This window comes from Lissotriton helveticus, chromosome 5_1 (assembly GCF_964261635.1).
Source record: "Lissotriton helveticus chromosome 5_1, aLisHel1.1, whole genome shotgun sequence".
In the NCBI taxonomy this organism is placed as follows: Eukaryota; Metazoa; Chordata; class Amphibia; order Caudata; family Salamandridae; genus Lissotriton; species Lissotriton helveticus.
In genome coordinates this window covers 142,796,273-142,822,281 of record NC_136065.1, presented here as the reverse complement: position 1 = coordinate 142,822,281, position 26,009 = coordinate 142,796,273, and the positions used below count along the sequence as shown (strand labels likewise).

At 47.2% G+C, this 26,009-nt stretch overlaps 1 protein-coding gene across 1 annotated transcript in view; it reads left to right on the top strand.

Moving 5' to 3' along the window:
* Window positions 1-15,699: 15,699 nt before the first annotated feature.
* Window positions 15,700-26,009, top strand: part of INPP5E (inositol polyphosphate-5-phosphatase E) — a 262,442-nt gene continuing 252,132 nt past the window's right edge. Inside the window, exons 1-2 of the mRNA XM_078641914.1 lie at window positions 15,700-15,852; window positions 22,839-23,929. Coding sequence (XP_078498040.1) covers window positions 23,064-23,929 — 866 coding nt within the window. The 5' untranslated portion in view covers window positions 15,700-15,852; window positions 22,839-23,063. The remainder of the gene's footprint in view (window positions 15,853-22,838; window positions 23,930-26,009) is intronic.

Below are 26,009 nucleotides of genomic sequence, written 5' to 3'. Positions count from 1 at the left end.
GTGAGGGCGGTAGTGTAGAACCGCAAGGAGTTGATCCTGAGAGCGGCAATGTAAAAATGCGAGGAGTTAATCCTGTGGGGATGGGAGACAAGTGTCTGCGTTAGCGCTCTGAGGTACAGAAAGTTTTAGACAGGGCTGCTAGCTTGTTTTGTTGTCCGGGGCTTACCTTTCGCAAAACGGCATCTCGCCTCGGTTTGTATCTGCTCGGTGTCTGCAATTGCACGAATAACGGGCGGGCGTTGAAGAGACGTCTAAATGCGCGATCGCGCTTCCGGGTTGCAGTGCTTCTGGGAGCTGTAGTCTGGGGTTGGCTTTATCATTAGTGTCGATTTAGGGAATCCTGGTTGAAGGATGGCTGATACATGGTGTGGGGCACTCGTAGATGAAGTTTAGTGAAGTCGATACTATTCCGACACTTCATTCAGGCCTTCGACCGCCGTGTTAAATTTTAAAATGAGCATTGCTTCTCGCTGAAGCAGTTTTTTGTCAAGATCGCCGCCTCTTTGGTCTTTATCGACCTTCAGTAATACTGTCCATTTTAGTTCTGATTCTTTATGGTCCATGGTTTGCCAGTGATTAACTAGTGGCACTGTAAGGATCTTCATCCTTATGCGTGACTTGTGCTGCGTTATCCGTGTTCTCACTTCCTGATTGGTTTTTCCTATGTATAGGAGATCACATGGGCACCTGATCCCATATATCACATTCCGTGATTTGCAGTTAGTGAACGAATTATGTCTCCAATAAATGTTTTTGTATTGGAATACCGATCCTTCTTCAGTGGAAGAGCAACATAGACATGTTCCACACTTCTTGTGGCCCACAACTGGAGGTAGGCCAACGTAAGTTCTAACCGACAGCACTTCTTTCTGGGGCATTGCTGCTCTGACCAAATGGTTGCCAATGGTCCGATCTTTTCGGAACGTGAATAATGGCTTCACATTCAATGCTGAGTGTAGATTTGTTATCAGATGCCAATTGCTGGCCACTACTCTTTTGAGCAGGTTGGAGTTTGGGCAGTATGTTGAGACGAAGACGATCCTGTTTGTTTCCTTTTTAGTTTTCCGTTCTAGCAGGCTTTCGCGTGGGGTCCACCAGGCGCGTTTCATTGATCTTTTTAATCGTGTTTTTGTGGTTGCAGTAGCATGTTCCTCCAGGCTTAGTTTGTGGTCAATTAGGGCCCCTAGGTACTTAACCACTTGTTTTGGGGACAGGGCTGGGCCCAGTTCATCGGGACACCAGTTGGGTGACCATCTAGTTATTGCATCTTTGAATAGCATGATTTCAGTTTTTTCAGCATTCAACTGAAGTAGGTTGTTGCTCATCCATTCCGTGATGGTTTTCATGCCCTCTGCGAAGGTGGACTCGATGTTTGAGGTGCTTTTGTCGAAGGAGAGGAGTAGTTGTATGTCGTCAGCGTAGGATATTGGTATGAACCCTAAGTTTCTCAGAAGTGACGCGAGTGGGGTGACATAAATGTTAAATAAGGTGGGGCTTAGGCATGAGCCTGGGGGTACGGCCATAGAAACCGAGGTGGTCTGAGATTTGAACGGACCTAGGTTGACTGTTTGGGTTCTCTCCTTCAGAAAGTCAGTCAGCCATTTTAGTGCATTGCCCTGAATGCCGATGGCTCTTAATCTCTCTGGCACTTTAACTTTGAAACCTATCTTCCTCGTTTAGATCGTTGCATGAGTGAGCTTCAGTCACTATCAGTGCAACCGCCCTACAACACCTTTTTTTCAATGTTGAGAATGTGGGTGGCCTTCTTGCTTAAAATGTTGGCTCCTTTCCACACTGGGCAATCGATCACTCTGCCTGCGTTCACCTCAAAAGAAGAAGATAGACTTCATCGGCTGGACCCCAAAAGGGCTTTAAGCTTTTATATTGATCGTACCAAGGAACACTGTGTAGATGATCTTTTTTTGTGTAGTTCGGCAGAGCGAACAAGGGAAACGCTGTGTAAAAGTTAACCCATCTGCATTAAGATCTGCTATGGGCTGAGCAAGAATCAACTGCGGGATGATCTGAGGGCTCATTCTACCGGGGCCAAGACCGCCGACACTGCATTGGCATGTGGAGTGCCTGTTGTCTGCTAGGCCCCAAGGTGGGCGTTAGTGCCTAATGAAGCACTAACGCCCTGACAGCAAGGTCTGATGGGAAGGACATTTCGGCTTTTAGGTCCCACAGAACTTTTTGGTCTGAGCCCACTTCACTGACCCTCTACCTTGGGAGGGACTGATTTGGTATATGTTGTAACGATGAGGAACCTGGGATGAGAAGTATATATCAGGAGGACTCTTTCTGGTGGATCATCTAACCACAAAATCCTCAGTGCTCTCCGACCTCCCCTTTCTATGGAGTTATCCCTTTTTAATTGTATAAAATGTCCCAAATTAAATATCTGCACACTGGTTCCTCCTATTGTTTTGTGCTTCACGTCAGAGGGCACGGAAAGAGTAAAGCTACTGAAGTCTGCGTACAGGGGTTGTGCCTATATGCTGCTCTGCTCCATCACAATTGGGGAAGAATGAGGCCAACGCAGAGTCACATAATGCTAACTACCACCACGTGGAAGCACTGCTGTGAAAACTTCCAAATCCAGTCTGATGCCTGGGGAATATTCTAAAGGTGAGGAATCTGCAGTTTAATAGAATTTCCACCAAAAAGAGTATTAACATAGATAAATAACTTTTTCTTTTGGTGGATACTCTGTCTCACCGTAGATTAGTCACTGAGTTCTGTGGAGTGTCCTCTTAACCATCTAAAAAGGTCCCACATTAGGAATAAGCACATGGTCTCAGACAAGGCCGCAGAAAGAGAAATTAAACTGATTCCAACATACAGGGTCGCTTTTATATGTGTCTTCTTCATCACTTCTGGGGCGCTACAGAGCCGACACAGAACAGCACGAAGGGAACACTGCTGTTGAAGTTCTGTGGATCCAGCCTGACACCTGGAGGTAGGCAAAAGGTTAGGAATCTGCGGTTTGAGACAGTATCCACCAGAAAGAGTGTTACCAAACGTAAGTAACTTATTTTTTGGGGAATGGGAGTTTCATGTGGTTGAAACAGTATTTACTGATGGACACTTGTACCTGCAGGTTCCCTGTCTGTAGATTTATCCCAGGTGTCCGCATGAATCCAGAAAAATCATTACTGCAGGTAAGTATCTTGTTATTATCTGCACTCAGAATTAGTTATTTTCAAGGGATCTAGGAAGATATGTTTGGATTTCATCTCTTGAATAATGATGGTTCTTGATTGGAGGATGGATGAAATTGTGCACCTGATTTTCTGTCAAGTGTTGGGTCAGTGAATGAGTTTAAGTCACAACCAAGAGCTGGGAAGTCAGCATTCGATTGAGGGACAAGTTCTTCGAGTTTGCACCAAAGTTGAGGACCACTTAAAGGTGGTGACTACACAATTATGATGGTTGTATCCTGTCCATGGCAGCTAAAGTCCATCTCTGCCCACTGCCTCTATCATCTGTATACGTTTATCATTTTTTGGCACAGAGGGGATTAAGTGATGTGTCCAGAACTACAGAGTATAGAGCTAATACTGAGATTCAAGCATTCTGTAGTGTGGGGTCGTTGCTCTGAGTGCATTTGAAATTCTTATCTAAGAACCAGGGTGTTGGGGTGACAAGGGCTTGATATGGGGCTTTTCTGGAAGTGTCCTCCCCCTCCTGTTTTGGGGGACTGTAAAGTGGTGACAAAGCGCTTGAGGAACCTGGGATTGTCTGTCCCTATTATGATGTCATCTGGTAGATCACCCAGTACTCCCACCCTGGCTTTGTGCGGGGTTCCTTGCTCGGGTCGGAGGGTTACTAATGCCACCGGATAGGGTTTGATGTCCCCATGTACACACCGTATGTGTACGACAGAGTCGGTTTCTATTTGATCCTTGTTGACCAGATACGCTTGCACTACTGACTGTTGACATCCAGAGTCTAACAGAGCCTTAACCCATTGTCCATTTACTGGACACTCACATAAAAGGCGCTTCCCAACTCGGCGGTGTAGAAGACTGTCTTTGGGGTGTATCCAACATCCATGGGCTCTTCCTGGGGCTTTTTGTGGGGACACAAGCGAGCGATGTGCCCCCACTCACCACAATCAAAGCACTGATGACCCTTATGCATTGGAATGTCCACTTTGTGGGGTGTGAAACACTGAGGTTCGTGGATGGGTTTTGATGGTATCTTTTTCTCCTGTTTCCCTGGTACAGGACGGTGGTCTCTTTCTGTTTGCCCTGTATAGCCTTGAGGTGGAGCACTTGGAAGGTTGTTGCCATTTCTAATGCTTTGTTGGTAGTGAGGTGCGTATGTTGTCGCAGCCACCTCTGAGTGTTAAACGGGAGGGCCTCCAGAAACTGCTTGAGATAAATTAGATCCATTATTTCTTCTTTATTATTTTCGTTAGGCTTTAACCATTTGTCTGCAGCAGCCTTTAAACGGAAGAAAAGGGTCTTGGGGTTTTCTCCCGGTATACCTTTCTCTTTGTGAAACCTTACCCGGTATGCCTCGGCATCCAACCCAAGATGATCTAAGATGACTGTTTTGATTTCGGTATATGGGGTGTTGCAACTAGCATTCGCCACTTGATAGGCTGCCTGTGCTTCGCCGGTGAGGAAAGGGGCCATGAAGAATGGCCATTTTTCATATGACCAGCTGCAGGCTCGGGCGGCTCTTTCAAAATTTAGGAGAAATGCGTCGGGATCCTCCCCTGTAACATATTTCTGCAGTGAGACCCCTGGGGTCCCGTAGTGTTGCTTCTTACTTCTCTGGTTCTAGAGGTCACTTGCTCCTCCGAGATTTTCTGTAGTCCTTCCAGTTGTGCCGCTATGCTCTCCTTGATTAGGTCTCTATCGGCTTGGGCCAAAGTCATTTGGTGCTGTACCGCCCATTCCAGTTTCTCTTGGCTTGCGACGATGAGTTGAATTAAAGCTTCCATTATGCCTCTTCTAATGGACGTTTGCCCGCATTCTCCACCACTTGTGAGCGGGATAATAAAGGGAAAACCACAGCCAGCGAGGTTTGAGTCATTTGTTTTATTCTATGGTATCAGCAGGTTGGTAGTGCGAGGGTTTACAATGGAATAATACATCGTATTCACATAGGTACAGTCTCCTTGCCTTAAAATCCACAGCCTGGTTTTAGTGTTTCCGGCTGGGTCTGTGGGATTCCGAGCTCCCTCGCGAAAACAAACAAAACATACCGGATCGGTAAATGGTTCCAGTCAGGTTCACCATCATCCGAGGAAAAGGGAGTGAGGAGACACCGGTGTTCACACACAAAAAAAAGACAAGAAAACTATTGTTGAGGCTTAAGGACTTGAATACGGAGAGTGGTCCAGAGTGTTAGAGGCGTGGGGAGATATCGACAGGGGTTCAGTGCCCTTCTCCCATCTCCAGACCCACCCCACGAACTTGGCATGGACCTGTGAGAGCCACGATCCTCTGGGAGCGTGGCTGGGCGAGACATGGGGGTGTTGGCCTCCCGGCTTCTCCTGGGCTTTGGACCGCTCGTCCTCGCTGGTCGGGAGGAATACCCGGGCGTCTTCCTTCGGTGCTTCGTTCTGGAACACACTGGCTCTGTTCTCGCCGATCGCTCCCTCTTGGCGTCTTCCGGGGTCTGCGCTCTCTGCAGTACGTTCTCCCATTTCATTGAGAGCGGCCGATGACATTTAACCCGGGTGCGGCATCCTCTAAACGCTGCTTCCGTTTAAAGGGACTGTAACTGAAGATGGGTGGGTATAATTCCTGATTTGACTCCTCCGATGACGTAAACCAATCCGAGGAGTCTCCGGGCTGTGGAAAGAGGAGAGAATCCTCATTGTCTGAAACATGCCACCAGTCCCTTGCCTCACAGTAGGCAGGGACGGGCACCGTGACAGAGGGATAATGCATTTGCGGATGAGACAGCTAAAGAGATTGCACAGTCAAACATGTGCCCAATTTATGTCGCAGGATCTGCAAGATGGGTACCAGAGGTGGGAATGTTTAACAACACTATACATTGTGTGAAGGATATATAGGCAGAAGCCTCACCAGAAGAGAAAGAAATGTACATGGGATTGTGAATGATGTTGGGAGGATTTGTCGGAGGAACAGAGGTAGAAGTTTCCAAATTGTTATGCAAATACAGTGGTGACCATGGCACATGGTCTGGCCAACATAAGTGCAAAGGTGCTGAATGATGTATGGTATAACATTAACATAGCAAAAACTGCCATGGCTCTAGTCAAAAGATGTATGATTTGTGCTTTGTACAACCCAGGGAAGGGTATGCCCTCTTTGTCAGGACACTTAGCACCCCCAGACCTAGCTCTTCAGATGGACTTTATAGAAATGGGGAGACGTAACAACTTGAAGTATGTCTTAGCGGCAGTGTGTATGTTTAGTAAATGGATAGAAGCCTACCCGTTGAGGCTAATACTGTAATATGTACTGCCAAAGTGTTGTTGAAGGAGTACTTTCATCGTTATGGAATTCTATGGGTCCTTTGGAGTGACAATGGGCTTCATTTTGTTGGACAGGTGATGGAAAAGGTGTGTTCAGGACTGCAGATACGACAGAAGTTCCATGCTGCCAATCACCCGCAATCGGCAAAATTGGTGGAACGTTATAATGGCACTCTGAAACCCAAACCAGGGAAGCTATATGCCAGTGCTGATCTTAAATGGCCGGACGCCTTGCCAATAGCTCTGTATCCATTAGGACCCCCCCGCACAGTACCATGGGCCTGTCACCTTATGAAGTGGTGATGGGCCGCCCAGCTAATGTATGAGGTGTACCTTTGACCAAAGAAGTTTACTGAAATTTAATATCCTCTGCTTGTAGACTATTGTGAACAACTGACTAAAGATGTACGCTTCACTCATCAGCAGGTCAAGGCCAGCCTGCCTACTCATCCAGATGGACCAGGTCACAACATCAAGGCAAGTTGTTGGGTCTTGACCCGCAACTATCAGAGGAAGAACTGTCCGGAGCACCGGTGGAAGGGTCCGGTGCAGGTGCTGCTCGCCACTCATACTGCTATAAAGTTTGCCAGCAGAAAAAACTGTATCCATGCATCTCACTGCGAGCTTCCGCCTCTTCCCTTGCCCTATGACCAATGGGTAAAGGAGGGCCTTCAGGACCAGGAGGGCGAAAAGATACCGGAGTTTGTGCCTTTCAGTGATGGTGAGCTGCTTGGGGATGCAAAGCTAAGGAGAGAGCAAGCCCTGCAATTGCTTGAGTCGAATAATCCTGTACTGCCCCTATTTCAAGATCAATAGCAATCTGGTGCAAGCAGGTACAATTTGTGCCCTCGAAACAATTGACAAAGGATTAGTTAAGAAAGCGCTTAGGATTGAGCAAGCGCCAACTGCCAGGGGCTCAAAAGTGCCAACTTTAATGGACTAACTCACTCAGCGGGGTTAGTAAAATAAGGATACTGTAAACTTTTTTACCCCATACATTGAGAGCATATGCTGAGTTGCTTGTTTGACCGAATGTGGATGGTACATTGTGAGGAAGACCCCGAGAAAAGAACCCTGAAACCCCGTCACCCCCTCGAGATGTCGAAGAGAACGCAAACACCAGGAAGCCAGGGGACGAAAAGGGTTAATCAATTGTTACCGACATCTCATTTACAGGAAGAAGGAGGTGGCTATAGGGGGAAGGACCAATCAAGACGGAAAGCTTTAAAGGAAAAGGCAGACTTGGAAGACGTGGGGTAGGGGAACGAGGAAGACGCCGGAGGGTACAGCGAGGTTGAGAAGAAGGATGCTGAAGAAGAAAAGCGGGAAGAATCACTGAGAGACCAGGGCGATGAAGGAATCTAGAACGAGGACGACGGAGAGATGCGGAGTGATGAGTGGTGGATTCCCCCTTCCCCAGGAGATGCGAAAACGCCGCTGTGGCTCAGGAGAGCTACGGCTAGGACAGTGAGTGAACCAGGCTAAGTGTATGCATCGCACTAGGAGGGGAGGGCTTACTAAGATACGGGGAGAAGGCTTAATGGGGGGAGTTAAACTGCATCAAAGTGGGGTGCCTGGCGATATTTCTTTTATTCGTGGCATTTTGTGGTATTTAAAAATAGTGTGAACTATACCATTTTTTGGGTGAATTCCAATATTGTGAATTTCCATCATTCTTTTTCCTTTACTGGTTGGCCAATGTCTTGGGGGTATACTTGGCACGGGTGAAGACCCACTTTAACCTTTGAGAGACGCATAGTGAGTTTCTCCCACAAAAAGGAGGGGGGAAGACTTGTTGAACCAGGGTCACATTTAACCAGGCATCAAACCCTTTTCCCTACACAACCTGGTGTGGTGACGGACACTATCCTGTTCAGCTCGAGGTCACATTAACTTGGGATCAACCCCCCCGCTCTTCCAAATCAACATGGTGTGGTGAAGGACCCTATCACATCTCATGAACTAGGTTATTTTTCCAAAGAACCTGAGTCTCACCGTCATGTTTTTCATTTCCTCTCGAGCATACTGGGGGACGGCCCACCGAAGGGAATCACCAGGAAATTGAAAACACCAAAGAAGAAGACCTCCAACCACCTACCAGGACAACCACTCCAGAAGAATTCTTGATTTTCCTAGAAATTATAAATAAACCAGAACCATTGATAAACACATAAAGCCTTCTGGCTTCTATTTCTGCCCATCCCTCCCACATACATCTTGAGGGATCGTCTCTTGAGTTTTATTACAACTATAAAAGATTAAAGTTGGTAGAGTAGGAGTACATAGTACGCCCTCATGTAGATCATGGAACTGCACCCATTTGGAAGAATTATGTCTTTGCAAGAGATAGAAGAAAACACCCCGATAGTTAGGGCAACACCTTCGCCTGCCTGGACTCACAAACAGAAGGTTATACTTGGTTTCGTCCTCCTCATTATTATTGTAGGCATTCTAGGGATTTCTTGCTTTTTAGAAGAAAATTTCCCAGCCCATACTTTGGTTGACCTAACACTCCCCCCCCCCCCCAATAAACATCTTCATGTCATATTGACCCCTCACAATCAAGCGCATTGTTCATATTTTGGTTGATGTGCCTCTCCGCCTGCAAACCTCCTTCCCTTTCAAACAATACACACACTGCCATGCGGATGTAACAAGAACAAATACAAGATGTGATGAATATTGATGAAACTGTACTTACTTCACAGCCTCCTAAATGTACCTAGTTAACACCTGTAATGTATATCCCTCTTGCAAACGTGGTAGTGGCAAACAAGTAGTTTTTCCCTCTCCAAAGGATATTTCATGCCGTTTGACAATTAACTGTTTTGAGCAAAACTCAAAAGGGGAGTTTGTTAGGACGTAATTTGGATTGAGCCTTTGCTCTTCCATTTATTTGTAAATAACATTTCTTCTGTGTTTTATTCTGGGACAAATCCTGTTTTCCTATGCCTTAGTTTCAGTACATGTGAAAGCATAACAGTGCTTCATGGTTTCTCAGAGAACCATGTTCCTCTTCACCTTGGGTGTACTCATGTCTTATCCTAAATGAATGTAGATTGTATTTGTGCTACAGGTGTTCCATTGAATTCCGCAGCACTCCCAGTGTCTAGCCTAAACTACCGGGCTGCTTTTTCTCACCTTGTGGTTTGCTCAAACTGTATAAGTATCTGTCTCGAATGTCGGAAGTCAATTCACTCCGGAACACACTCCTTTGAGACTGTGCGGACCTGTACCCACTTGAGTCCGTTATAAAATAATTGGTTATGCGCTTTCCTTCGACTACCTGGTCTCTCTGTGTATCTGTGAGCAAGAGTGGTGTTTACCAGAGGAAGATAAGCTAAGAAGAGAATTTTCCTTTTCACAAGCTAAAGGTGCTATGGGTTCTAAAGCTTTCGCTTTGGGTTCTAGACTGGAAGATATTCTTCGGGCTGCTGATTGGTCATCTGATTCCTTGTTTAAGATTTTTTTACTATAAATCTATTGTGCATGTAACCTATATTGTTGTTGGTGAGCTTTGAACCAGCATAATTGGAGCCTCCGGTCCTGCCATAGAATAGAACATTTTCCAGCATATGCGACAAGAATTTTAGATTCTATTAAGGACACAGGGGCACCGATTATCCCACCTGTTGGGACAGGTAAGATTTATGATGTCATTGCTGTCAATGTATAGGTATTATGTTATTTTCCCTCCCTTTTCTTACACTTAAGTTACAATGGGATTCAAGTTATTTTTCTCTTTTCAAGATCGGATTCAAAACAAAATTAACACCCATGGCTTGGCTGATTCCACTGGTTGGTGTTTCAACTCCATTGGCTAAGTTTGGATTTCCTTCTTCTGCTTGGACTTCCGTTTGGGATTGTGGTAACACTCCATTGAGAGTTTTTGGAACTGTGTGCTTGTTCTCTCTTGGAATATTTTCTTACTAATGGACTACCTGTCCGCAAAGAAAGAGGCACGAAGATGGTACCTCTTTATTTTGTATTGGATGTTCATAGACTATTAGTGGGTTTGTTAGAAGCGTGGTTCAAAGCCTCATGGGAAATGTCATATATTTTATGTTTACTGGTTTTTGATTGGCTGCTAATTTTATGAGTAGTAAATATTGAGAAGCATAACCCCTGCCTTTGTGTCCTTAATGAAATCTAGGGGGCACATGCATCAAACTTTTTACCTGTTGCAAACGGGCTGATTTGCACAATCGGCCCGTTTGTGACAGGTAAAAAGCCACTTCCGATGCATCAAACCTAAATGCATTCTCAAAATAGGTAACTGCAATTTTTGTGATTACCTATTTTGCTAATGCATTTAGCATTGGGCATTAACTTCGGGTCGGGGCGTCGTGTTTGCAAGTATATTGTGGTTTTAAAAGCACTTGCTGTCTCCTTCCTGGCCGCCGGCAATATTTGGCAACAAAAAAATGTCATGATAACTCCGGTGATTAATGTTCTTACTAGAGAGAGATCGGAGTTTTATCTAGTGGAAGTTTTGACCCATGGAAAGGTAGCGCAGATTGTTAATGTGCCTGCTGGAAAGAACATGTACCATGCAGATCACAAAGTGCACATAATGTAAATAGATCAGTGGGTTACTGCTTTTGTCAGAGAGATCATTTTGTTACTTGCAGTATATAAGTTAAAATCCTAACATAGAACTGTTAGCTATTAACTGTCTTCTAAGACTGCATACAAACTGCCAGGTATAAATTAGAGTGTTATGTTTTTCCCCCAGTCTTTGATTATCCTAATGTTGCAAAAAGTGTTCATTTGGATAGAAATCAGTTCTGATTATTAGAGAGAACCCCCCAACCATGGTATTACGTTTTAAATTCAGAGTTTGTGTTTCTCCAGACCAATCACTAGTATAGTTGTCTTGTGACTCCTACACCTTGCAGTCCTTTGTCCTATGTAACATTTCCTATACAGTGATTTACACACATATGATTGATTGTCTCAGTGTAATGTGTGATGTAAAGTGCTTTGACAGCCTACACTGGTATGAGTGGCACTGTCAATCAAATTAAATGCATCTGAGCGAGAGCGTGGTTATGGAGAACTGAGGGGCACTATTAAAGGGTGGTAGTGAGGGTATGTGTGGCAGAGGTGGTCATTGGAAGGCACCACCAAACATTATTGCATAGGGCGCCAACACAGCTAAAGCCGGGTCTGCCCTTGAGGCCAGTCCGCCTCACCCGTTGGTACCTCCCTTGGCCTTGTTTAAGCAGTAGAAGCTGCAACTCACCAGGAATCTGCAATGCAGGATTTGCATGCACACTAAGTTCGCAAACTTCACAGTCTCTCTGCTTCATGCATAAGTACTTTTAACATGAGTTGTCTGCTTTGGGGACACTGGAATTATGCAGCAATGAAGGAAAACATCATGCCACAGTGGTGACTAAATGATGCAGCAAAAAAAGGCTGCAGCGTTATCCAGTATATTTTCTGATACTTTATTATTTTTACATTTTTACACATGCTGTCTCTGCAAAGATTTTGCCTTATTAGTATGTGTGAGAAAGTGCCATCTTTCTTGCCCCCACTTTTTTCTGTACTGCTGATGTGCTTGACTGAGTGTGCCCTGGGTCCCTGCCAATCAGGAACCCAGGGCCTGTGTTCCTTCCCTAAAAACTGTGTTGAAACAAAACCCAATTGGCATCTCTGGCCACCTATCAGCCCCTAGTAAATGGTACCCTAGGTACCAAGGGCATGGTGACCAGAGAAGACCCCTAAGGGCTGCAGCACTTATTGTGCCACCCTTAGGGGCCCTGTACCTTGGTACCCACACACTGCCTTTGCAGAGTGAGCGCATAGGTACAGAACTAAACAAAGAGTCGACATGGCACACATCCCTGTGTGCCATGTCCGCAAACCCACTGCCCTGGCATACATCACTCATCCCTCTAGCTGGGTGCCCTATGCCAGTGGTGTGGGCACATGTGCATGAGCCCTGTGCCCCTACAGTACCCAGGGCCATTCCTGGGCACTGTAAGTGCAGTGATGCCATTAAGAGTATATGGTGCTGGGAGGTTGTCATTACGAACTCCACAGCACCATAATGGCTACACTGAAGACTGACAAGTTTGGTACCAAACTTCTCAGCACATTAAACCCACACTGATGCCAGTGTGAGATTTAATGTAAAATGCACCAGAGGGCATCTTAGAGATGCCCCACTGAAAACCTAACCTACAATCCACGTCTGGCTGAGTGGCTGCAGAGGCTGCCACACAGCAGACAAGTTGCTGAACCCCTGGGTGGAGAGCCCCCGCTCTCCTGGGTCTGCAACAAAGCACATCCTGGGCGAGGTGCTATGTCTCCTCCCCCAGGATGGACAGGGGGAAGCTTCAAAGGCATACCGCCTCTGAGAGCTTCTCCAGACCATTTGCTGTACCCAGCAACCAGCCCCCCACCAGTCCTACCCCCACTTTGGCGGGAAGACTGGCGGGAAAAACTACGTCAGGAAGGGGGGGTGCCAACCTGTGCCAACTCCTCCCCTCAGGTGGAGGAGGCGAGGGGAAGCACGACCCCGGGCTCTGGCCATCTTGTAGATGGGGAGTCCTGCCCAATCCCAGATAGGGCCCAATCCCAGATAGGGCCCTGCCCCCCTCCCACAGGAAGGGAGCAGGGTAGGGGGTGTACTCACCCCAGGACAGGGACCCATTGTTCCCTGCCCTGGCCCTACCTGTAACTCCCCTAAATTTAGTATTTAGGGGCTCCCTGAACCTTCCTTCCTCAGATCCCGATATCAAAAAGAAGAAAAAAGATCAAGAAGAAGAAGACCCGCCATGTAGCTGCTAACAGGACAACAACAACTGACTTGGCCCCAGCCCTACCGGCCTGTTGCTCCTGGAACCTGCTCCTGCCTAAACCCGGCGACCTCCGCGGACAGCAACCTTGGGACACCCAGAGGACCTGCCTGCCTTGACCTTCTTGACGATTGGGACTCCCTTCAGCAGAGGCGCTGCTGCAACAACCCACCTGGTGCCCACCAGGAAGCTTCGAACCATCCCACTCTGCACCAGCCGAACCCGGGCCAACCCGAACCAAGACCACGAGGACGTCCCCCCGGCGACTGGGACCCGAAGTCCAGTGCCCAATAACCCTCCTCGACGAACCAGCCGACGCCTGCAGACTCAGAAACAGGGGCCACCCCAACCGCGACCAGCCGAGGGTAAGCTTTTCCGACCCCCAAAGACACCCCTGCACCCCGCGGCCCCCTGTGCCTCCCTTTGGGGTACCTACCTGTGCTCCAACATCCCAACTTACCTCTCGAAGTGCTGGTCGCCCCTGGAGAGTCACCTTCCACGAGCCTGCAGCCTTTGTTCCTTTTTCAAGATCCTCATTGGATAACATTGAGCGCCCGACGGCTCAAAAGCACCCTGCACCCAGCCGCCCGAGTGCCGCTGGCTGCGACCTCTTTGTCCTATCCTACTTCCCCCCTGGCCCAGAGCAAGTGACCAGGAGCCCAGCTCCCAGAGCCGCGTGGCCTGCTAGCCAGCAGCCACCAACCGAAGGCCCCCTTTCCCTCATTGGGCCTACCTTCCTCTGCACCCGGCCGCCCCTGTGCCGCTGGGACTGAACTAACTGTACTAACCTGACCCTGGGGGACCCCCGAGTCTAAGCCCAGAACCTTAACTTCACCAACCAAGTACTCACCTGGAAACCGGTAATTCACTTACCTGCCATTGGATAACATTGACCCATTTTGACTCGAAAATGTTCTAAGTGTGAAGTTTTGAAAACTGAAAATATTCCTATAAAATCAGCCAAAGTCAGAACTCGAAAATACTCCCCTGTGATCAGGAGAGAAGCCAGTACTGTACCTTTCAGCCCAGTACTGAACTGCAAAAGTAATCCCGAGCGGGTTTACTAGTAACCTCTATTTTCTCTATAGGAACCCATTGTCTGCTTTTCTATGAAATTTCTTATATCTACTTTTGAAAACTGCAAATATTCTTTAAAAATCGTACGGAATACTGAAACGCAATTACCTACCTGTTTTAAATTAAGCCCTCAGTGTTGGCCCTAGGAGACTAGTACTAGGTTACAAAAGTAACGCGATCGTACTTTACCTGTAACCTGAATTTCCTCCCATTGGATAACATTGTCAGAATCACCTTGAAAAGTTTCTAAGTGTGAACTTTTAAAACCGCTTTATATTCAGGAAAATTCATCACAGTAACTGTTTTTGCTAATCTGGTTTCAGCTTAGACCCCAGGACTGAATCTAAGATCTAGTCCTGGAACTACCAAAGTAATCCATAAAGTAATCAACTGTACTTTTCTATGAAAAAGCCATTGAGCTCAATGCTAGAGTGTGTTTAAGAAATGTGTTGCTTATTATCTATCCTATAATTATTGTGTGTACAAACGTATTACTCCTCTGCAAAGTATTTACATGAGAGTACTCGTACCTTGAAAAGTATATTTTTATAACTGTTGGTTCTAAAATTAAAACAACAATACCTGGGGATATAACAACAATTGGCCTGGAGTTCAGTTATTGAGTGTGTGAAACCTTTTGTTGACTGAGTGTGTACAACAAATGCTTTACACTGTCCTCTGGTGCTGCCTTACTGCTCGACCAAGCTACCACTTTGGAGATAAGGTCAGTTCTGACTTTAACCTCTGGGGTTCTCTCTATACCCACTGTACTTCCTTCTAGTCCAATATCACTTTCTCACAGTATCATTGTAACATACAAATGCAGCAGTGAGAAACACAATCAGTCAACCTTTGCAAAAGGCCGTCCACTTCGCAGCTACACAAGTCACGTTTTTGATTAATTTGTAATCCGTTAAAGCTACAATGTATTAGAATTGGGGTGGTTTGCGCATTCTGGCCACACCTCTGTCTCCGCCCACTGACCCAATCCTCGGTGTTATTCCCGCCCTCTCATTCTCCGCCCACAGTGTCCCTACTATTTTTTTTTCGCCCACTTCGACCACGACGGTGAGGATGTCAGAAAATACAACTACCGTAAAAGCTATTTTGCAAATTACTAAATTGGAGACCTACACTAACGGCCGGAAGCTTAGAACCTGCGGACGGGTTGCTGTGGCCTTCAGTCTCCCCGTTCTTCTATGCTTCCCGGAAGTGCACGTGAAGCGTAAAAGTCTTTCAGGTACGGACCAGTGGCAGTGTTTCTCCCCTCCGCCGGAGGCGCTGCTCCACACTGTCACCTCTGGGAAGCGCTCTGGCCGCTGGTTCTAGCCTTGTTGGCCGCCTGTTGTCACTGCCGGCCCGTTACTAGGGAACAAAGGAGTGACCCAGCCGAGGAGGGAGGCTTGTGCAGGCATTGTGGGGCCGGCACAGGTTCTAGGGACTGGCATGTTAGCGGTGTGGAGAACCGACATCCGAGTGCAGCCGTACCACGCGTGCCAGGCGGTGAGTGGGTGCGGCGGGACGCTGTGGAATGAAATAATGCCCTGGATAAGGAAGGGATAACTGACAGGACATACCTGTGGATCTCCCCAGGGGGCGCCACGGTTTGAGGTGCGGAAAACGGAAGGGAGTGAAGTACAGGGTGACGAGAAAACGAAGGGGAACCTGGAGTAGGGAGAGGAGGATTGGTGGCGAGTGTTCTGACTGATGAGGCCAAATGGCACCTGACTTTGCAGTCACAATATAGTAACATGCGTGCCAACAGCTGAGAGTACTCAAAAAGACAATTTGAGATAGATACATGAACATTTATTATGCCCTTTTGCTATTACCCTGCCTCCGTTTTAATAAGAAAAGGTGGAAAAAAATGAAAAACAACATTAAAGCTTTTGGCTAGAAAATTTGGATTTATTTCTCTAAATAAAGTTGGGTGTTATACACGTGATATCAGGACTGATAGTTTGCGATAGTGCAGTTTTGTGTTTGGGGGATGGCTGTGTGGCAGCGATATTAAAATGACGATGATGGCCGTTGTAAAATTGCCCGCATGTTGTAGAGCAGCAATAATGTGGACACGGACACCAGATAGGGGTAGTGGGAATGGCCACGAGCACGTGCGCTCGGCCCCTTTTATTGGCAGCGTCATGTGACACCATGACGTCTGTGGTGGGTTGGTGTAAAGTATGTTACATCACTCCTGAACACTAGAACGTGTCCATGCTAGGACACTACATCCCTCCCATTTTTTAATCGCAAAAACCCACGTACAGAAATCAACCTGTGGGAAAAACAAACTGTATCAGGATGCAGTAAAGTGTTCAACTTCCGCTGAGTCCTTTTATCCGCCGCTGCTTGGAATCACAGATGATGTTCAATCTGCTGCGGGGAACATCAGTTCACAGTGGCACCGGTTCGGGGTGCTCGATGGAACCAGTCTATTGACGACTCTGCGACAAAGTTGTCCTCACAGTCCTTCTTTTGCTAACTTCCATGGCGACGGGTGCAGTTAGAGTTCTTGTCATTCGCCGGGGAATGATGCACGATTTCCGGTCTCGGCCTTGGCTTCACTTGTAGTCTGTGTCCTACTTGGCAAAAGGCAGATCCGTTGCAAGGCATCCCTCTCACCAGGATGACCCCTCTTGTCGGTGTTCCCCTGCCACGGGATATCCTTGAGGTCCTCTTTCTCGGATTTGCGCTGGGCTGGATGTGCCACATCAGGTTGTTCCTACGCCGCCGTCAGTGGGGGTATGGAGGAGACGATGTGCCTCACCTCAGATTCCGCAGCCTCGTCCCGAGGTAGCTGTTGGTTTCTGTCTTTGCTTGCGATGTCTTCGCCCTCCCCGGACCTTTCGGATGGGCGTCGGAGGACCGTCTTTCGTCGCGGGGACTTGCGTCCCGGAGGCCTCTGCCCCTGAGTCACCACGGCTGGCATTTGTCCAGTGTCCGTGTGACCCCAAAGGTGGATGTCACCAACGGTCTCGCTTGCTCCTCTCCGCAGATCCTGGGTGTGCGGAAACATCGTCGATCAGCTGGTCTTCTTTGCCACTGGTGTTCTTCCGGCCTCGTGTTCCTCGCACCGTTGTCCTGGCACTTGTCGCCTTCCTTCTCTTCGGGAGTGTGAGTGGTCTTCCTGCACTCCTCTCTCTTTCCTTGGTTGGTTCACTGTGGGGACGTTGCTTCGCACTGACTTCTCCTTCCACTCTTAACTGTGGCAACAGGCCACATGGATATACTTCCTTCCTTTTCACGGTGGCAAACGTGCCACTCAGATCTCTCCTTTTCTTCCTTCCTTTTCACAGTGGCAGACATGCCACTCAGATCTCCTCTTTTCTTCCTTCCTTTTCGCGGTGGCAGACGTGCCACTCGGATCTCTCCTTTTCTTCCTCCTACATCGCGACATCACTTGGACCGATCTTGTGTCTTCTCTCCTGATCTGGGTCCTCCATGCAGTGCGCGCACTCTGCATGTGTACCCTTGGTCTTGTCCCCGTCGGGGACACTTTCTCCTTCTTCCTCAGCAGCCAGAGTTGGTGTCGCGAACCTTCTTTTCTTGATTCTGGTTGGTGACGTTCAGGGGTCCACGTCCGTAGACCTTGTCATGGTTGAACGTCCTGGACCGTTTGGCGGTCCACTTCTGCCGATGCCTGGCAGGTTGCCTTCGGTCGTCCTGTCGGACTTTGCGTTACAACAGTTTTTTGGGGACCCGTCGTGGGTCAGCACTTGATGGGCGATCATACTGCGGATCGGCTCCTGGGAGGCGCCACATCGTGTGGTCGTGCGCGATAATTGTCCTGCGCGATGGCACTGCCTGCTCTCTTCTTTCTGCTTGCGGTGGCTGTGCGTCGCCACGTGGCGCGTTGTTTGCGCACTTACGGTTCAGGGTTCTTGGACGCCTGTTGCGTGACGTTGGGTACTTGCTGCTTTGGCTGTCGTCAGGTACTTGCTGCTTTGGACCGTTGGCGGGATTAGTTGATGCTGCGGTGAGCGCCTGTGGCCACAAGGCGTCGCTGCTCTCTCCGTCCTTTGATCGCGGCAGTCTTTTCCCTGGACGTTCTTCCAGTGCTTGGCAGTCGTTTCCTCCAGACGTCCTGTCAGTGCTTGGATGCCTAGTGAGGCGTTCGCGCCTCTTCCCACGTCGCGCTGGAAGTGGCAGCTGCCGACTCCTTGCTGGTGTGTGTGGGTGTCTTCTGCGCTGTTGCGCACTTTCTTGCTGCGGGAGTTTGGATGCTTTCCCTGGGGGCGCTACTCAGTCTGTTGCCCCTTGCTGCCGCTGATTGATCTTGTGTTGTGCGCTTTTGCTTTTCGCCACTGGGTGGCAGTGTTGCTGGATCTGGTAGCAGCCTGTCTTGTCTCTTGTCTTCCCCTGATGTGCACTCTACTGTCTCAGTGCACAGGGGGCTGGAGCTGCTGCTGTGAATCGGTGAGTCTCCTTTATTTGCATCATGCTTTTGGGGGCAGACAAGCACAGGCGCCCCATGGTTGGATGATGGCTGCACAGTTCATTCATGTCAGTGTTTGGGCCACTGCTGTGTTGGCTCACATGGGCACATGTTCAGGTTCTTGCCGGGTGCGCCGGCGCTTTACATTTAGTGGTGGGGGCACTTAGGAGTGCCTGTGTGTGGAAGTGAGGCACCGCTGGGGGTTTTGCCGGCGATGTGTGGTGTGCTGAGCGGGTAGGCTCCGCTTCAGCAGTTCTTTAGCGGGTGCTTGGCGCCCGTTTCGGGGCACAGAAAACGGCAGTCACTTTTCCTTCTGTCCTCCCTGCCCGCGGCGGCGTCTAGCAGTCCTTGCGCGGGCGGGGGGGGGGGAAATGTTGATGCTTCCCTCGGGCGGGGGAGCGCACCGCTCCTATCACTCCTCCTTGGGCGGGGGCGCTTGAGGCAGGCCGCGGGTAGGCTCCGCCGGCTCAACCGCTGATGAGGCTCCACTCTCCGGTCTCCCGCCGCAGCAGCTTCACTTTGCACACGCTGCGCGGCGGGGACCTGTCATGCTTGTCGCAGGCTGCGGGTGGGCTCCGTTGGCTCTGCAGTGTTTTCCTTCGCTGGGGTGCCGCCGGCAGGCCGCGGGTGGGCTCCGCTGGCACTGCTTGTTCTTTCTTTGGGGGGGGGGCGCTACCGGCAGCCCGCGGGTGAGCTCCGCAGGCGCTGCTGAGTCTTCCCTTGGGGGGGTGCTACCGGCGGGCCGCGGTTGGGCTCCGCTGACCCGGATCACGTTGCGAGGGGGGTCGGGAGGCGGTTAGCTACTCCGCTCCCACCCCCTCGTTGATAATGTTATTTGCGGGTGCCGGCCGCACTTCCCCCACGCCGTCGCTCGTCTCTGGGCCCCACCGCTTCCAATTACACACGCGGCGGGGGCAGGGGTCGACTCGGGCAGGCCGCGGGTGGGCTCCGCTGGTCCTGCTTATTGCTGGCATAGTTCATGGCGGGCACTTCGCCCCTGGAGCTCACCTTCGGCCGGCGTGCCAGGTCCTTGGTTGCGGTCGTGGCGGGTGGGCTCCGCCCGGCCCGTGCACCTCTCCGGTGGGGGTTTCAGCCTCGCGGCCGTCGCAGGTGGGCACTGGGCGGTCCGCTCTTCCGTGGTGGCACTCGTTGGTGGCGGTCGACGCGGGTGGGCTCCGGTCGGCTTGCTGTGGGCTCCCGGTCGCTGCGGGGCTCCGACGTGCCCACCGGCTTCTCGGCGCGTTGCGCCTCGCTGCAGGGGATGCCCTCTAGGCGGGCAGCTCTCTTCCCCTTTTTCTTCCGGATGTGCTGTGGGTAGTGGCACGCATGGGCTGCACTACCGGCCTCGTCGCCATTGTAAAATTGCAAAGGGCCCTAGGCCCGCATGTTGTAGAGCAGCAATAATGTGGACACGGACACCAGATAGGGGTAGTGGGAATGGCCACGAGCACGTGCGCTCGGCCCCTTTTATTGGCAGCGTCATGTGACACCATGACGTCTGTGGTGGGTGGGTGTAAAGTATATTACATCACTCCTGAACACTAGAACGTTTCCATGCTAGGACACTACAGCCGTGAGTAAGCAAGGGAGTGGGGGTAATGTCAGTTACACATGTGTTGTGACGTTGACATGTGCCAAGGAGGACTCTGGCAAGGGCATGGCTTCAGTGGGCATTTTTCATGTGTGACACGATCAGGCAGGGAATACAACATTTTGTAAGGTATCCCCCGCTTTGCATGTCTGCTTTTTTATTTCCATATCAATGATGAGGTAATTGAAACCTCGTCCCGAGCCAGATGCAAACTGTTGCACAACAAAAGTAGAACTGTCTGAAGGAGCCTCGTATGACAGCTGTGTGAGGGGCGAAGGCACCGGAAAGAGGTCACAGAGTATGTGTCGATTATAAATCCTTTTTAGAGGGGTCGTTTAATTAAATGTGAATTGTTATGTCAGTTTTTAAAACTTAAAGAAATGGCCTATTGCACAATTACCTTATTGAATAATCCTACCTTTTATATGCAGTAATTCGACTGCCATGCATGCTATTCAGAAGCTGTCTCTCAGCTGTCACTTTTCTAAATTTAACGGCCATACTCACCAAGGCTTGTTGAAGGAATTTATATTTTAAATTATAGCTAATTTAATATGCATCCAGGTAGAGTAATAAAGAGGTTTCAATGTAAGTAATCATATACGATTTATTAAGGGATTTTTTCTGCATATGTTAATCTGACGAAGCATCTAAATTGCATAGGACAGTTGCTGGATAGAACCATGCACAGACAAGGGCAGGGAAATACTAAATTCCTTTAACACTGCAAGGGCAAGAAACCCTGATCGTCAAAGTAAGAGAAAACACATTTTACTTCTGCACTTCCTTCCACATCAGTGACAACTGTGATAAAAGATAATGGCCAAAGCAAGGAAAGATTTTAAACTGAGTGCAATCAATGACTTACCTTCCAAAAACATCAAAATCACACACTGGATTCTCCCCATCAACTAAAGGAAACACTGTATACAGGGTGCGCTATACATCTTCATTATCTACAGAACAATATACACATACGCTAATTCTGTGGAGAGGTTTTAAAATTTAGCGGTGTAGCAATAACTCTGGCTTGTTGCACAGGCCTGGCCGTATTTGTGAACTACTAGCTGTTGGGGTTCGCAAAAGGTACTGTAGAAAGAGATGCCTACACAGACAGCCGAGTATTTACAAACATAGAATGAATTTTCAACTGTATCTCAACAATTTCTGTGTCTGTCCTTGTGCAACTGATACTTAGTAAATACTGTGCCTTTAGTTGCTGATTACTGGTTCTGAGCGTCCCTTCTGTTTATTTTTCCGTCTCTTTTTAATTGCTCCTATTGGTTTCCCCGGACTAATATTTTTCCATTACCGTTCTGTCTGCTCATCGCATTTCCGAACGTGCCTCTGATAATAACTTCTGCATTTCTTCCTTCTGGGAAAACCGGTATTAAGCGAACTAGGCTCGTTGTAACTTGTCTTCTTTTTCTTTAAGAGGGTGTTGCAGTTAGTGGGTAATCAAAAAAAAAATAGACTGTCTGACGTAATTTACTCGCTCCAGAGATATCCAACAATTTCTTTAATTGGGTAATAGCGACAACCACGCTTATAAACCAGACAAGTGTGTTGTTTAGCACCTTATAAGAGAAAAGCAGGTTCTTTATTTGTGTTCTAGTTCTGAAAACCGAATTTTGAGTACTGAAACAGAATGCACCCTCTGATACAGTCAACATTTTTATCAATTTAGGGCTCATTGGTATTTTGTAAATGTTGGTTAACAGATTTTTGTTCTATAATAATCTATACTCGAAATAAAGCGTTTGGTAAACATTTGTAGCATTAAAAGAGAAGCTTGAAAGATTTAGTTGTGAAGGCAGCTGTAGGTTGCAACGCAAGCTGTAGCAACTTTCATTGAATGAACAAAATATGCATAAACAATATACAGTGCATTCGTTCGTTTCTAAGACCACACTGGTGTCTGAAGAATCGCTTTGGTGGTCCAGATAGCGGAATACACAATACCATTTGAGTGCTTCAAATTTTGTTTGATATAGTGTATTTTAATTTCGAACAAAAATATTCCTCTGGTACTCACATAGCTGCAAACAACCGCTTCACAAGCTTTTAAGTTAAATTACAGTGGAATAGAAGGGTAGAAACAATCAGTCGTAGAGAACTCTAATTTGTATGTTCCCAGTTGTGACTAAATACGGGAGCATGACGGTGCCCAATTCTGACTAATTGGAGGAAGATGAGCCTAAATGCAGCTGATACATGTTGTTTGTATTTAAATACTGTCCCTTCGCACCACAAGACATCCTTTAACGAATAATGTATGGTTTTCACTAGATGAGATTTTGTGCAATGGTCTATTCCAGAGTGCACAGCATCCAACTACCACAGCTATGTGAGCTCTGATGCAATAGTGCTTGCTTCAAATGATGCCATCTTTTCATTGAATTGAGATCTCTTAAGTTATGATATACAACTGCTGACATATTTCTTTTCTGAAAAATACAGGTGCTGTTTCTGTGGATTTTCCAACGATGGACCACAGTGCACCGACTGTCTTGCCTGCTTGGACATTACAGGAAAACATAACGTGTTCCATGACGCCCAGTCGAAAGGTGCAAACAGGAGAAAATATCAGTGGTGTGATCTCAACCCCTTTGTTGGTTTAAAGTATCAAAAGAAAACACATGCTGTGGCCTTATATTAGTAATTATTTTCTGGTTTCTCAGAAGCATGAACAATCAACATGGGCCTTCTCAACATCAAGTTAGAGACAGCAGTTCTCCCACTGAGGGCAAGATGCATAAAGAACAGAACATTCAGAATGGAGTTTCTTATCAGGGAAGTTCTGTTTTCGAGACCACTTCCCTAGCCAATGGAAGAGTAAAGGAACACAATCCAGTGGAAGTGCCTGAAACAGAGCATCACAACGTCCAACCCTGTATTTCCGATTCCATAGATAGATTAACCCTGAAATCCAGCATGGTTCCTGTACCCCCAAGTAGACCAAAGCCCTCTCGCCAGCGGAAGCTGGAACGTACTGCATCCCTCGATGACAGAGGTTGGAGGCGAAAATTCAAGACCAGCCGAGAAAGCGTTTCAGAGCCCAGTGAGAATGGATCTTCAAATGGGTCAATCCCTGAAACTGTAGCCACTTCGCGTCCATTCTTTGAAGGGGGTCACGACAGAGACTTCCAGAGCACTTCATCTTTCCCAGGACCACACGCTTTTGGCAACTACTCTGAAAGCCTGTCCGATTGTGAGCATCACATTTCCAAGCAGCGCAGTAACTCTTTAGAGCATGCACTTGGCAAGGCTTCTTCGTCCAGTAAACCCAGGTTGTCCCGGGTGACATCGCCACGGCCTCTACCTCCCATTGAGCTGAGCATGGCTTCTCGGACTCTAAGGACAGCTAATCGGATTGATGCAGAGTGTGTGGATTACAAAGAGTCTTGTAACAGCAGGTTGGGACGGCCAGGCAGCAGCCTGAGTGACACTAGGCTGCATGGCAGCATGGTCTGTGACAGCTGCTCCACAGACTCCATGAAGTCTTCCTCCAACCCGCTTAACCCGATCCGTTCCAAGGACGTCCGTAACAGGTAGGATCCTTTATGCAGGATTCCCGCCATGTAATCTGCATTTCTTTTCTAATTTCATGCAAAACAGCTCATGTAAGATATATTGTTGGCTGAATTTAGAATGTATGTTTAAGGTGAGAATCAAATACATTAGTAAATGTAAAAAAAGGAGCATTGGTACTGGAGTGTGGGTGTTTAATCCGATATCAGAGATTGAGTGTCTGGATGTGCAGTTTTACCTTAGCTGGAAGTCTGCACATTCATTCTTGTACCTTTGCATAGTTCATGTCGTCAGTATTTTTTAATTTCATGAGGCCTTTTAAGTCTTCGATAGGTGGGATGTAAACATGCATTTGTGTGGTTACACATCCGGTTGAATATATTATGTAAGTGTTGTGCTTCCTTGACGATTAAAGTCACGTTACATACTATTGGATGAATGTGTTGTTCATCCTGTTACAAAGGAATTTGTGTTTTGCGATTTAGAAGAAAACTTGTGATTGTGGTTTGAGTGTTTTTAGTCTGATACATGTAATCTCCTTTTCGGCACAGCTGATGGCCATAGACAGGTATGTTTGCTTTTGGTAGGCATGATAATGAAGTGCTACATGAGAACTGGCCGCTTGGAGGTTTGATTAACCAGTTGTTGGTGCACATGATTGTGTGGCTTCATTTTTATAGTATGATTGGTATCCAAGAGCACCTCTTCTGCCATTCAGAGCCCTTGTCTCGGCAGCCATCAGATTTGGGATAACTTGTGAATGTGTAAGTTGGTTTATTTGGCGTGGCATGCTCTAGGTATGCAAATGACCATCAATCATAAGGCACATTTATCTTCCACATAATGAAAGGACATACCTCTAAGCACATGACTAACACACCCAATGCAAGCAGAGGTTCATAGAATTAGATGTGCTCTTGTGCAAATATTATGAATATTGTAAACAAATGTGCGTGAATTTTGGGGAAGAGATCACCTTTTTTTTCCTTTAAGTTATAAGAGATATATATATATATATATATATATCTATCCTGTGAGGATCCGGCCCTTTGGCTTTGATATTCCTGGAAAATGTGCCCTTGCGGCTAGCTCAGAGATTTCGAGATGCTTTTTCCCCACTACTTGAAAGCGTTTCAAGTAGGTATCCTTCTATAGCTTACCAAAATATAAGGACTACAAGTGAATTCTGTGTTATCTGAAAGTAGTAGAGTTCAGGCATTGTCGCTAATGTTACCTGAAGTAATTTGATTTTACTAGCATACAGGGAAAGTGTAACTGGCGATATTCAACATGGCAAGCTCTAGTTTTATAACTGATCTACCAAAGATGAGCGACGTAAACAGAATCGAACAATCCATTAGCTGTTTGGTGCATGCATGTATGTTTTCTAGTTTTATACCGGAAATGTTATGTATCTACATGATCGTCTGTACACTGTCATAATGTCCCATTCTTAGTTCTTCTCGCACACCCACCTTTTTTTTGTAAGTGGGATTTGTAGAGTGATGACCCGACTTCAGGTCATTACACTTTCTCAAGCCCTGCACTTTTCACCCAAACATCATTGATTTTTTTTGTGTTAGTCTAATTAGTTCAATGGAAGCAAAACAAGACTACAGAATCCAGAATGCATCAGGCTGATCCACAAAAGGCCAGTACTGGAAATAGTATCCTTAATGATCTTGGGGAAATTGGTCACCCTAGGGATTTATGTTCTCTGAAAAAGTACTGACATTTCTTAGTTCGCGCCATTTTTATTAACAACATTTTTAAAGTTCAGGATCATATAACAGACCATTAAACGTGTCAAGATGCGTTGAGCCATATAAATACAAAGATCATAATACAAACTTAGATGTAAAAAACAACCTGTTATTAGTCCACTGGACGAGCAGCGTACATCATATATGCCAGTCCTGTCAAAAGAAAGTGAAGAGGAACAAACATAAACAAAAACGGAGACATAGGTATGTGAGCAATCAGTGGATACAATCATCATAGCTATAATGAGATGTTGTATAGGCTATAATTCAAACTTTATATCATTGTAAATTTCGGAGATCGAATACAGCTTAAAATCTGAAAGCGAAGAAGAGTGAG